The 15044-nt window shown below is 49.0% G+C and overlaps 1 protein-coding gene across 2 annotated transcripts in view; it reads left to right on the plus strand.

Moving 5' to 3' along the window:
• SMPX (small muscle protein X-linked) overlaps window positions 1–15044 on the plus strand; it is a 171582-nt gene that overhangs the window by 127916 nt on the left and 28622 nt on the right. For both annotated transcript variants that reach the window (XM_088451498.1, XM_088451501.1), the window contains one exon: window positions 7129–7284. In XM_088451498.1, coding sequence (XP_088307624.1) covers window positions 7129–7269 — 141 coding nt within the window. In that variant the 3' untranslated portion in view covers window positions 7270–7284. The remainder of the gene's footprint in view (window positions 1–7128; window positions 7285–15044) is intronic.

Consider the following 15044-nt stretch of genomic DNA (forward strand, 5'->3'; position numbering starts at 1 on the left):
GCTGGAGCTATCAGCAGGAGCGTGCCTCCTTCTTGCTATTACTGGAGGAAGAAGGGATAACGGAGGGACGAGGTACACAACTTGGAAGGTCCACTGGACCTACCTACGTCTATCAGAAGAGTCTCATCTCTGAAAGGCTCCACTTGTTCACCAGAAGATTGAACAACTCCTGATAAAGAGGACATTTCCCTGAATGCACGTCTTGACGGCTGAGAAAGCCTGCTTTCCATCTGAGGATTCCTGAATGAACACTGCCGATGACGGCAGGGATATAGCCTTCCACCCAAGCCAGAATTCGGGACACCACTGTTAGTGTCGCCTGACTTCGGGAACCTCCTAGGTGGTTTACATAAGCCATCATGATGGCGTTGTCAGACTGTACCTGCTCGGTATTTCCGTGGAGGACCTGTCCTGCATGCTGGAGAACCCTGAATACTGCTCAGAGTTCTCAGATGTTTATGGGAAGCGCAAAAACTACTGGTGTCCACCTGCCCTGGAACAAGTGTGGACCCGTCATGCTTCCCAGCCACGGATACTGGCGTCCGTCATCAGAAGGACCCTGTCCGCAATCCCAAAGGGGGTGCCCCTTGTTTAGGTGAGCTTTCTGCAGCCACCAGGCCAGAGAGAGACAAACCTCCGGGGAAAGCCTATTGACTTTATCCTATGGGGCAACCCATCCCATCCGGAGAGGATCAAGTTCTTTAGAGTGAAGCTGGGTACTCTCCACCATGTCGAACAGCGACATCCTGGAACCCAGGAACCACATTGCCAAGTGAATAGACACTCGGCGACTCTGCAGGCAACTGCGTACCTTTGCCTGTAATGCAGAGATCTTTTCCTCAATCACAAAGATCCTCAGATGTTGGGATATGGAGCATCCTCTGTGAAGAATCAGAGAGGACCATTTCCAGTTTATCAGTCAGCCCTAACGTAGCAACACAGATATTGTCCGTTGCATATGGCACTGAAGTATCTCTGGAGACCGTGGTAACAACAGGAGGTCACTCGGATAGGGTAACAAGCGGACCCCCTGCATCCGCAGGTGGGCTGCCATAACTACCATGACCCTGGTAAACCGTGAGGCGCGGAGGCCAGACCAAGGGGCAATGCCAGAAACTGGAAATGCTTATCGACCACTGCAAACCTGAGGAAAACACTGGTGTGCTAAGAAAAGAGGGATATTCAGGTAGTCACCCTGAATATATCCAACGACATCACAAAATTCCCAGGCTCCATTGAATGATGGAATGCAGGGTCCCCCTCCCGAACCGAGGAACCCTTAAGAATTTGTTGAAGGATTCGAGGTTGAGAATGTCCTGGTAAGACCCATTGGGTGTCTGTACCAGAAAGAGGATGGAGTCATACCTCGTTCCCCTTTGGGGCAACGGAATAGGTACTATAACTCCTGCCTGGAGCATAGAGTGTAACACCCTCAAAAATTACAGGGCCTTGTCCTGAATTGACAGAAGACCTGTAACGAAAAACCGTCTGGGAGGCTTTTACCGGGAGGAAAGGACATACCTTCAAGAAAATACTTCTCTTACCCCAGTGTCCGTGGTGGTCAGACACCAGCACTGGGCGAACTGGAGAAGCCGGCCTCCAACTCTGGGGGCTCCCGAGAGGAGGCCCGTCCCGTGAGGCTGAAGGCTTATAGTCCAACTTGGGAGTAGGACGGCTTGTACTCCAAGCCTGTTCTTATGGCTGAGCAGATTTCCTGGCTACTGACTGCCTTGGAAAGCTGTATTTTAGACTTACCCTGGCCTCACAGGGCCGAAAAGACAAAGTCCCAGACCCTGATGGGACTGTAGCCCATGGCAGACACGCAGACGTAGCTGCTGCCTGCAGGGCCACAATTGCGTCCAGACGAGGGCCAAACAGGACTTGTCCCGTAAAAGGCAAAGCATTCCAAATGGAATCTGCGTCCGCTTTCCAAGAGCGCAACCACAGGGAGCGACAAGCCGCTACTGCTGCCGAGGAGATTCTGGAAAGGAGTAGGCTATATGTAAGACCGTCTCATTATGAACGTGGCAAATTCTCTGAGAATTTGCCACTATCCACCTGCTCTGCTGGAGAGTCAGTGTGCAGAGATCCAGTTACCTACTCAGTGTTCAATGGCTCTGGCCCCCCAGCACACGGCCATAGCCGGCCTGGGAGCCCCTCCAGCAAGGGAATATTGGATTTTAGATATATTAGCACCTTGCAATCTGGAACCTCCTTCAAGAGGACCTGGAGGGCATGGGCAACGTAGCACTCCTCACTAGGCGTGTAACATGAGAATCTACCCGTAAAGGTAACTCCCATTTGGAAATGTAATTATCCGCAAAAGGGGTATGCAAAAGGTCAACCGTTTTTGAGGCTGGAACCGCTTACCCGGATTTTCCACGCCTCCTCTAAATGATCCACCTGACCAGATAGAGGAATTACAGTGGCAACACCCTTATCCTTAAAGAAGGCATATTTGGATTTAGCCACGGGGGATATGTAATAACCAAAGCCGCACGGACTGCCCATAGAAGGCCAGGTATATAGACTTTAGACCCAGACTACGCCTCCTTTGCACTAAGGGGCTCGTGTCTGAAAAAGTCAATAATGTCACCGTCATCAGACGTCATGTCTGTACCCGTCTGAGACCCGAAAGGCCGTTTAGAAGGCCGAAATGGTGACTCCCCCTGTAAAACGTCCATCAGGTGCTATACCATTTGGACAATAAATTCACCCACACAGGCTCCTGCGAGACCTGGGGGGGCGAAAAACAGGATACACTGGGGTACCATCAACTGTCCAGGGACCCCTGCATGTGATGAGACCACCACAGGCTGCGATAACCCCTTGGGGAAACGCAGGGGGCGTTGCCCACAAAGGCTGTAAGCATCTTAGCCAGCCGAGGGCGGTCCCCTTTTTTGTGCAGGCACAGTGACAGGAATGGGGCATGATATATAATACAACATGCCCTCCATAAACCCTCAGCGTCTACATATCCCTCCGCTAACTGCACATGATATCAGTACATTATAGCTGGAAGAGGATATCCTCATTCACTTTCCGACATGAGGAGTGTGAACGGAGCGTATGTGACCTCCCACACAGAAAAACCACGTTTACTGTGAGGTAATAAACACCCTGCGACACCGCACCGCAAGGGCTGTAGCAGAAGAACAGGGATAGGAAAAGGCTGACAGTCAGAAATGAAAGTACAGGCAAACAGCGCTAGCATTTAAGTCACTTACAATGCACAGATAACATCCTGCATTACAGGCACTGCGATCAACTACACAGACCAGAGCCTGGTAGGAAACAGTGCTGCATACACTGACCTTAATTGAAGGAGAGGTATGCGGGGGAGCCGGACCGCAATGGCATCTCTATCAGCTTCCAGCAGCGTTTGCCATCCCCAGCACATGTAGCGAGAAAATGGCCACCGAGGAGCAGAGAGAAGGCAGGGCCCGGGGGAGGAGCGCTGTGGAATCCCACTTTCCAGGGGGGGAGACGCCGGCTGTGAGACAGGGAAGGCGTTCTCCCCTGGCGTGCTATTAACCCCTGGGACGCCGCGCTGTACCGCACATGCTGCGGCCCGCTGTCCCTGGTGGTCTAGTGGAAGGCGCAGGGTCAGTACCTGGCCCCACGCGCAGCCGGTCCCCAGGGAGCCCCCTGCCTGGGGACCAAACAGGACTGTGTTATCGGCGGGTGCCCACCGCGGGAACCCGCCGCTTATCTTGTTCCCCGTGCATCCGGCCACAGTCCAGGTAGCCGGGGATCACCGCTAGCTGTGACCCCAGCTACCTACCAGCATCCCCGGATCGGTACTGGCGTTCTGGTACCGGCGGGGTGTAGGAGTGACAGCATCGACGTCAATACTGACTGTCCTATGCTGGAGCACTCTAGTTGTGCAGCCACAGCTGCGAAGAAATATTCAGGGGCCTCAAAAAGACCCCCCTCTGTACGGTGCGACTGGTTCGGCCAGGCACCTACGAAAACTGAGTGGCCTGAGGCTTGGGGGCGGGGTATAGGAGAGGGACCCCAGTGCATCCTGGGAGGCTGAAAATTTAACTCTGTGGTGCCTGGATGTCTGCCGCCATCGCCTATACCCCAAGGTATCCTGTGGATACCCTATGGACCCTGAAGTAGAAATGGCAGTTTTCAATGTTTTGACCGCATTTTAGCCTTAGTACATTCTGGTCTGTTTCATCTACTGTATTTAAACTTACTGCATAGATTGAATTTATGTCAGGCAAATTTAGAATGAAAGTTTCCGTATTCTTCATTTGAATGCATAATACTATATGAAGGAAAATTATTACAAAATCCTCTTTCATTGATATTAGCCCCCAGGTCAAAAGGTTAGTTTCATCATTGTATCCAGGAGGCAGTCATGAAATATGGACTTTCTTCACCATGTCTGGGTGTGTTCTTGCTAGTATATTATCAGGGCTTTTTTGATTGTCCATTAAACCAGAGCCTGAGATACTTCTTTGAGGGTTCGTGTTGAAGCACTAAATGATAGGAACATTCTGCTGGCTTCCAGGATAGCCCTCTGTCATGTCTGGAGACCTTAAAAAGAAAGTTTTGGAGAATAGAAGATTTTTCTGGTGAGCAAGTAGTTTAATTTTGCCCATGAGTGTCCGCCATAGATTGTGGGCCAGATTCAGAGCCGCTTGCAAAAAGCGAGCGCTCGCTCTGAATTGGGCGGACATTTTTTTTTTTTAAATCCGGCCTCCTGACCGCTTGCTAAGCTGTGGGTGACCACCAGTGCTGTAACTAGGACAGGGCGGGCGAGGTGCTTGCCCTGGGCGCCGTTGGACCGGCGGCGCGGGGGGCGCCGCCGGCCACGGTACCGGCCCGCCCGCCAGTGTTAGCCAGTGTAGCGCCGACCGCAATGAGTGCGGTCAGCGCTACACATTTACACAGGACCGGCGCTAGGCTTCCAGCGACGGTCCTGTGCTGCACACCTGAGCCCGTTCCCTCCCCCTGAGCGGTTGCCCAATAGCGCCAGGAGGTGGGCTCAGGCTGTGCATTACACACGCATCGCTGCCACCGCTGGCGGCGATGCGTGTGTTAAACAGCAGCCAATGAGAGTCAGATAGACTCTCATTGATTGCTGCAGCACCCACTGCAAGAGCTGGACTTCCGTCCGGCTCCTGCAGTGGGTAATGGGACAGACGTCATGACGTCTGTCCCATTATGCTGAGTGCGCCAGCCCGGGAGGACTGGCGGGCGGCGGCGGCAGTAGCAGTGGCGGCGCGGACTGGAGGAGCAGCAGCAGCTGCGTGGATTCAGGTAAGTAAGTTTTTATATATATATTTTTAAAAACCTGTCAGCACTACTGGGGGCACAACGGGGGTGGCTACCACTGGGGGGACCTCTACTGGGGTGGGGGCACAATGGGGTGGAGGTGGCTACTACTGGGGGCACCATTATTAGGAGGACCTCTACTGGGGGGGGGCTATTACTGGGGGCACCATTATTAGGAGGATTTCTACTGAGGGAGGCTATTACTGGGGGCACCATTATTAGGAGGACCTCTACTGGGGGGGGCTATTACTGGGGGCACCATTATTAGGAGGACCTCTACTGGGGGGGGGTATTACTGGGGGCACCATTATTAGGGGGACCTCTACTGGGGGCACCATTATTGGGAGGACCTCTACTAGGGGGGGGCTATTACAGGGGGCACTTAATCGGGAGGGGGAACCTCAACTGGGGACCACTACTTGGGGGGGGAACTACTACTGGGGGCATTATAAAAGGGGCCTACTACTAGGGGCACTGCACTGGGGGCAATAACAGGAAGGACCACTACAGGGACCACTGGATAGGGGGGGTCACTACTGGGAGCCTGCATCAGGGGGACCACTACTTGGGGCACTGCATGGGAGGGGGGGTACTACTGCTGGGGGCACTATATAAGGGGCTTACTGCTAGGGGCACTGCGGGGACCACTACAGGGGGCACTAGATAGGGGGGATCACTACTGGGTGCCTGCATAAGGGGGACCACTACTGGGAAACCTGCATGGGGGGACTATTGCTGGGGGCACTATATAAAGGGCACTGCATAGGGGGGGGACTACTGGGGGCACTATATAAAGGACACTGCATAAGGGGATACCAATACTGGGTGCACTGCATTGTGGGGACTGCTACTGGGGGCACTGCATAAGGGGGAACACTACATAGGGCACTGCATTTGGGGGGACCACTACTGGGGGCACTGAGTAAGGGGAACTAATTGGGGGCTGTATAAGGGGGACCACTACTGGGGATACTGTATAAGGGGCACTACTATGGGCCTGCATAAGAGGGACCACAACTGCATACTGGGGGTACTGTATAAGGGGTACTACTGGGGTTAAGGTGCATATGGATGTTCAGCGTGAAAATAAAGGGGTGTGTCATGTTGACACGCCCCATTTTGAAGTGACCACGCCCATTTCCTCCCTTTTCAAATTTGCCCTGGGCTCCAAATACCCTAGTTACGCCACTGGTGACCACCCACAGCTTTTGCGAGCGGCCAGGCGATGGTTGCGACCATCGGGCTTGCGACGAGACCCTTGTGGTAGGGTCTCATCTGCTGCAAGTCCTAGTGAGCTTCCTGCTCTAATAGAGCCGGAAGCTCACTACTGACATCACTGGTGATGTCAGTAGGGCTGCCCACAAATGGCAGGCGTTCCTTCACCACCCCCCCTCCCCGCCTACAAAATGGGGCGAGCTGTCGATCAACATCGACAGCCGCTCCGTTTGTAGCGAGCCCCGGAGTGAGTGAATTTCTCACTCGCTATGGGGCTTGCGCACACCGCACGTGTACAATACCCCAACATCGACCCGCTTGCGAGCGGGTCTGAATCAGGCCCTGAGCATGTCATCATGAAGAAGCCCACTCTCCTCCTCTACACCCTGCTCTAATTGTCACAAATAATTGTCTTGTTTGTGTCACTTTCTTTTCCTTTCTATCTTATGTGGCTACAATTCTCATTTTCATAGAGGATTGTATTTGTTCAACCATGTACCAATAACTTATGTATATATTTATACCTATGAAACTTGAAGTGCGTGTTCATTATAATTTAATAAACTTCAAAAATAAATATAACAATAAAAAAAAATGCAGTACTATATTTCTTTTTTCATCTAGAGTAATCCAGATGTCTTACCAGAAAAAGAGAAAAAGCAGCTCCCAGGAGCCGTTAAACTTCCTGGGCCCGCAGTCAACCTCTCAGAAATTCAGAATATTAAAAGTGAACTTAAATTTGTACCAAGAGCCGAGGAGCAGTAGTGTGACATAAAGAAGGTGAGATCGCTCGAATTCTTAAATTGCACTTGTCTTTGTGATTGTGAAATATCACAAATCAGTATGCTTGCTCTAGCTGACTATTGATATATGTGTATTGATAGTAATGATGATGACTAAGAAACCAAGCACATAGAAAGGACCAGTCCAGTCGGGTTAGGTACGAGATGCCGGTGCTTGGGATCCCGGTGGTCAGAATCCCTACACCGGCATCCCGACAGGGTTAGGATACCAAAACCTGTTGGTAAGTATCCTAACCCTACCCCTCCCTCCCCACAGCCTAAACCTAACCCTCCCCCACTATTACTTAAACCCCCGCAGACTAAACCTAACCCTCTCCCCCTAGGGCCTAACCTTAACCCCCCCCAGTGCCTAATCCTAACCCCTAACCAAAACCCTCCCCCTAACCCCACTACTTACCTTCGGGATGCCGGTGCCCGGAATTCTGATGGGGTCGGGATTCCGTTACCACATTCTGAATGCCGGCATTCCAACAACCGGGATTGACACTACATCCTCTCCAGTCACAGGGATGCATACAACTCTGCATACGGGTGACTATGCACATCTATTTCCATACAGTCTGACGAGGCATCACAAGGGGGGTGCGGGCTGCCGAGGGTTGACACCAAAGTGCAGACTGACACAGTGAGGGGGCCGGCACTGCACACAGACTATGGGGGCAGTCCGCATCTCCGGAACCCCGTGGTGACTAAAACGGGGGTCCAGACAGTGAGGTCACGCCCCCTACCAACTGGGCCATGCCCCCAACCCATGAGGCCATGCCCCCTTTCTGCCGGCACGCAGCTTTGGACACTTGTGATGTCATGCATCCGCGTACCTACCATAGGTGCAAGGGGTTCAGCTACTATGGGGCCCAGAGCTGAGGCGCGCCATCTTCCTTGTCAAAGTTACATGTATCATATACATTTTTAACAAAGTTGAGTACGCGATACCGGCCTGATAATGCCAGTGGTCAGAATCCCGGCAGCATAATCCCAATGGTGGAAATCCTGCTGCATACAGTTAAGTACTCTAACCCTTCCCTTAAACCTACCCCTAACTCTAACCCACCTGTCCCGCAGCCTAACCCTCCCCTCACCTCTCGCAGCCTAAACATAACCCTCCTTCCCCCCCGCAACCTAACCTTCCCTTAGTGCCTAACCCTAACCTTAATACTAACCATCGGGATCGCAACCGTCGGGATTCTGGAGCCAAGATTCTGACTGCTGTCAGGATTCCGGCGCCGGGATTCTGTCCGCCGGCATTGTCTGCACCGAAATGGTGACTACATTACATCCCTTTTTCACAATTGGGTGTTACATATGGGCCCTTACAAACTTTTTTGCTATGGGGCCTTTAAATACCTAGTTACGCCTCTGATGTCATGTCATGATGTCAGGCCACTGCTAGGACCGGGATGCTTCAGGCACATGAGCACTGCAGCAGATCTTCAAAGCGCCATTCATTAAAAAAACTAAACATTTTCTTGTCATATGTAGCTTTTCTCCTGTCCTAATTAGTATGCAATGCCAACATTATAAATGTAAGCATATAGCTCTGTTATGGGTAGCTGCTAAGTGATAATACAATATTTCAAGGACATAGAAGCAGGTGTGTACCTAGAGTGACAGTGACAAGTAGATAGCCCCTGTTATCTAAGAAATAGTGGGTAACTGGCAGATATTCCTTTCTTCAGTGCCAGGCATGAAGTCAGAAAGCTGGTGCCAGGTGGCTGACAGAGTCTTACCACATGTCGACTCTGCATCTGGTGTAGGATCTCTGGCAACTGTGGCAGAGAGGTTCATTCTTACTTGTTTCAAGAGAAATCCAATGTTCTCAAAACTGGAACAAAATATTGTGGCACTGTAGCTCGAGATAGAATAGTTTGCTTGTACTAATTACTGCAAAATAGAATATATTGGAATAGTTTTATTAAAGTGTCTTAGGGGGTCTATTCTTCATCACTTAATTTATACAAAAGCATGTGAAAAATAACACTTTTGCATACTTTTGTATAAATTAAGTGTAAGGGCCATTCATCTAGTTCTGAAAAAGCATTTTTTGGGAACTTCATGGTGTTACTGAATGCCATCCTGAGATGGCGTACAGCACCCGATAATCTTCACCACTGCTGTTTACACGGCAGACTTGAAGATCTACAAGGCAGCCAATGCAGTCAGCTCCCTGCTGTGTCTGCACTGCAGAGCCCCCTGGAGCTGAGAGCTCTGAGGCACCTGGCTGCTGGCTGCTTGTGATCCTCGTCCTGTCCACTGCGCCACTCCGAAGACCAGCGAAGACTGGTGAGTGGAAGCGGGGAGGGGGTGAAGGGGGGAGCGGGAGAAGGGGTGGGAGGTGCAAGTACAGAGCCGACATCGGGGGGAGGTGGAGCTAGGCACACACAGGGGGGGGAGGACAGAGCCGACATGGGAAGCTAAGGGACACAGGAGCAGGGGGAGGAGAGAGGACACCGGGCGAACGGCTGACAGAGCAGATACCGGGGAGCGGCACACAGCAGCAGGGGGAGAGGTTACACAGAGGAGGAGAGTGGGAGGTTAGACACAGCAGTGGGAGCCCATAGACGTTGCAGCAGTGAGGCATGATGAATCCCTCCAAACAGCTTTTTAAACTTGCAGCAAGTTTAAAACATAATTATCACAAGTGATAATTATGTAATGATGAATAGACCCCTTATTATGGATTTTGGAATATAGAAAAGTTAATGATTTGTACTCAAAATGGAATAGATTTTATTTTGAGACTTTAACTATGCTGTATGCACAGAGTTGTTTCTGGTATCCACAGTACAAGCACAGGCAAAATAAAATGTACTGTGCTTAGATGTACAGGGCTGGTAAAATGAAAGTATTGCTTTTAGAGCACTCTGGAGTGAGTTATAACTTATAAGGCCTTTCATGAAGAAAAATGACACACTATGTCAGGTGGAAAAGCCATCACATGAAGGGCTATATTTAGCAGACAGGTAAAAAGTGAAAATTTAAAGCAGCACTCACATTCAGTGTAATGTCTAGATTTCATTTAAAGCATTTATACTGAATTTGAGTGCCTCTTTAAATTTTCAGCTTCAAGTAAGCAGCTACTTGGTAATATATTCCAAAAATGTATTCTGTCCTTTAGATCTAGCATCTGGTTATTAAAAAAAAACAACACACAGACACACAATCAAAAGTCGCATGGAGTAAAGGCCATTGAGTGGGGTGGCCAAGATGTCTGAATGACCCACTTTCAGACTTCTTGCCCCCCCCTTCCCGATCATTGAGTTACCTGGCTATTCCACCTGACATTATACATTCTGCTATAAAGAATACTGTTCTTCTAATGGAAACTTGACTATAATGGAGAACAAATTAAACAATCATAATGCTATTCCAGTGATTTCTATTGCAACAGCGCCGCCTAGTGGCATTTGTAACTAACCTTTTTTATTTTACAATAAATGTCTGGCACATTCTCTGAAGTACCCATTGTCCAAATTTCTCTTCATTAGTGGCTTTAGAACTTGTTCCAGAGTGTTCTATGTAGGGGTACTTTCATTTTAGCAGTCCTGTACACATACGAAGAGACTATTGGATGATTCATGATAGGTAATAGCAGTTGTAAATGTGCATCATCTTGGACATGTACTGTATATATTCTTCACGCATATATGCCGCAGACATGTATATGTGCTTAAACTTGGTTTTAGAAGAAGATATTCCCACACTGGATTCTTATTTCCAAGTTGCCATAAAATGAAATCCTACAATCCGCAGTACAGTAACTATTATATTATTATTTCTCAGTGGAATGTGCAGCTGTCCAACTTATGAAGTCAGACTCAATCCAAAAAGACACAAAAGAGAAGTATATACAGTAGGGCTGTACACTAAGGGATTATTGTTATATAGACATACTGTAGTTTAAAACATAAACTTTTTTATTTTATTTTGTGTATTTGTGGATTGATGTATAGACCCAGGGGTATATTTACTAAAGTGCAGGTTTTTAGAAGTGGAGTTGTTGCCCATAGCAACTTATCAGATTCTATTTATCGTTTATCTAGCACCTTCTAGAAAAAAATAGCTAGACTGATTGCTTGCTATGGGCAACATCTCCACTTCTAAAAACCTGCACTTTAGTAAATATACCCCCCATTCTTGAGCTACAGGTATATGTGAGGGTGATTGTTTTTCATGATCAATGATTAATAAAGTACTCTTTATTTTCTAGTGCATTAATGTCCTATTCTCATAATTGGAGAGATGGATGGGTTTCTGAATATTTTACGCGGTTACCGCAATTAGGGTGGCAGTTTGCCATGCCCTTAATTCATGTTTATGTTTGACTGGCACTAAAATTGTTGACTATCATATATTCATCATGCTTTTGGAATTAAGTTCTTGCAGGATACATTTTCTTGCCATATATACATTTCTGTGAAAGCCATAGTGCATCATTAGATGTCAATCACTTGCGTACACCTGGCCTGCAACTGGTCATCTGCTGTTTTCATTTATAGCCCAGACAGTTCTGAGTAAATCAATGGTACAATGGTAGACATTGATGAAATCTGCTAAAAGTTGGTTCCACAGCAAAAATATCAAATCTTGTTGTTATTCTACTGAAGGTTAAAAAATGTTGGCTGCTATCAGTAACAACACTTCTTCCCTTAACACAGTTTTGATAAATGATCTAATTGATGAAAGCAATAAATAACTGATTTATGTAGTCTTTCTTATAGTTAATAATGCTACTATTTTCACAGCTTGTCAGTATAGTTAATTTGTTGCTAAATAAAAACCTGCGTTTGTAGCAAAATGAAAAAGAAAATGCCCACTTATTTCAATAATTTTGTCACTTGTAACAAATTGTAGCTGGTTATTTTTAAAAATGCTCTTTAGGGGCAGAGCTGGATTAAAGCTTTGGAGGCCCTGGGCACTTAAATAAGGGGAACCCTTGTGGTCTAAAATTAAGATTATAATAAAAAATAATTAGTAAACCAACCTGGCTTTGCCTTTAAACTAATTGGCGATTAGTACCTAGTAACTATCGCAACCAGAATTGCAGTGGATCCTGCAAAACAAGGGCTATTACATTTGGCTCATATAGTCGTCACGCATGCAGCGGGTCACAGACACAGCGTCACACATACTGTGGGTCACAGATACAGAATCAAACATGCAGCAGGTCACAGATACAGAATCAAACATGCAGCAGGTCACACACTAACAGTGTCACACATGCTGCGGGTCACAGGTACAGAATCACACATGCAGCAGGTCACACACTAACAGTGTCACACATGCTGCGGGTCACAGGTACAGAATCACACATGCAGCAGGTCACGGTGTCACACATGCTGCGGGTCACAGGTACAGAATCACACATGCAGCAGGTCACGGTGTCACACATGCTGCGGGTCACAGATACAGAATCACACATGCAGCAGGTCACAGATGAAGAATCACACATGCCACAGGTTACTGATGCATTATCACACATGCAGTAGGTCACAGATGCAGAATCACACATGTAGCGTGTCTCAGATGCAGAATCATACACGCAGCAGGTCACAGATACAGCATCACATCTGCTGCAGGTCACTGATAGAGCATCACACATGCAGTAGATCACAGATGAAGAATCAGACATGCAGCAGGTCACATATACAGAATCACACATGCTGCAGGTCACTGATACAAATTAACAAATGCAGTGGGTCACAGACACAGCGGGTCACAGATACAGAATCACACATGCAGCAGGTCAGAGATGCAGAATCACACATGCAGCAGTTCACTGATACAGAGTCACACATGCAGCAGGTCACAGATGCAGAATCACACATGCTGCAGTTCACTGATACAGAGTCACACATGCTGCAAACACTGATACAGAATCACACATGCCGCAGGTCACTGATACAAATTCACACATGCTGCAGGTCACAGATACAGAATCAAACATGCAATGGGTCACAGAATCAGAATCACACTTGCCGCAGATCACTGATACAGATTCACACATGCAGTGGTTCAGAAATGCAGAATCACACATGCCGCAGGTCACTGATAAAGATGCACACATACAGCGGGTCACAGATGCAGAATTACACATGCAGCAGGTCACTGATACAGAGTCACATGCAGCAGGTCACAGATGCAGAATCACACATGCCGCAGATCATTGATACAGAGTCACAAATGCAGCATCACACATGACACAGGTAGCTGATACAGAGTCACACATGCAGCAGATCACAGATGTAGAATCACACATGCTGCAAGTCACTGATACAGAGGGCCTAATTCAGACCCGCTCGCGAGCGCTGAGCGCTCCCAAGCGGGTCGATGATGGCCCAGTGTGCATGCGCACGACAGATGCGGCTCCGTCGTGCACATGCGCGAGACCCGGATAGCGTCGGGCAAGCCGTCGCTATGGGTCTTGCTTCAAGGGGGCGTGCTGTCGATGGTGAGTGACAGCATGCCCCCTTTGGTGGGCGTGCCAGGGGCGTGGCTGGCCAGACGGAGGCGTTCTCATGGGAGCGCCTACTGTCTGGGGCCGGCCCCACTGACATCACGAGTGATGTCAGTGGGAGTGCTACACAGATGTAGAATCACACATGCTGCAAGTCACTGATACAGAGGGCCTAATTCAGACCCGGTCACGAGCGCTGAGTGCTCCCAAGCGTGTCGATGTTGGCCCAGTGCGCATGCGCACGACGGAGGCGGCTCCGTCGTGCGCATGCGCAAGACCCGGATAGCGTCGGGCAAGCCGTCGCTAGGGGTCTCGCTACAAAGGGGGCGTGCTGTCGATGGTGAGTGACAGCATGCCCCCTTTGGTGGGCGTGCCGGGGGCGTGGCTGGCCAGACAGAGGCGTTCCCATGGGCCGGCCCCACTGACATCACGAGTGATGTCAGTGGGAGTGCTTTCGGCTCTTATAGAGCCAAAAGCACTCCAGAGCTTGCGGCAACGAGACCCTGCCACAAGGATCTCGTTGCAAGCCCGATGGTCGCAATGGTCTTGACCATCGTGACCATCTTCCTGGCCGCTCGCTATAGCTGTGGGTGGTCACAGATGCAGAATCACACATGCTGCAGGTCACTGATACAGAGTAACAGATCCAGAATTACACATGTCGCAGGTCGCTGATACAGAGTCACACATGCAGCGGATCTCAGATGCAGAATCACACATGCTGCAAGTGATTAATACAGCATCACACATGCAGTAGGTCACAGATGCAGAATCACACATGCAACGGATCTCAGATGCAGAATCACACATGCAGTGTGTCTCAGATACAGAATCATACATGCAGCAGGTCACAGATGCAGAATCACACATGCCGCAGGTCACTGAAACAGATTCACACAAACAGCGGGTCACGGATACAGAATCACACATGCAGCAGGTCACTGATACAGAGTCACAATGCAGCATGTCACAGATGCAGAATTACACATGCCGCAGAACACTGATACAGAGTCACAAATGCAGAATCACACATACCACAAGTCACTGATACAGAGTCACACATGCAGCGGGTCTCAGATGCAGAATCACACATGCAGTGTGTCTCAGATGCAGAATCATACATGCAGCAGGTCACAGATGCAGAATCACACATGCCGCAGGTCACTGATACAGATTCACACAAACAGCGGGTCACAGATACAGAATCACACATGCAGCAGGTCACTGATACAGAGTCACATGCAGCATGTCACAGATGCAGAATTACACATGCCGCAGAACAC

The sequence above is a fragment of the Taudactylus pleione genome, unplaced genomic scaffold (assembly GCF_031769625.1).
Source record: "Taudactylus pleione unplaced genomic scaffold, aTauple2 ptg000026l, whole genome shotgun sequence".
In the NCBI taxonomy this organism is placed as follows: domain Eukaryota; kingdom Metazoa; phylum Chordata; class Amphibia; order Anura; family Myobatrachidae; genus Taudactylus; species Taudactylus pleione.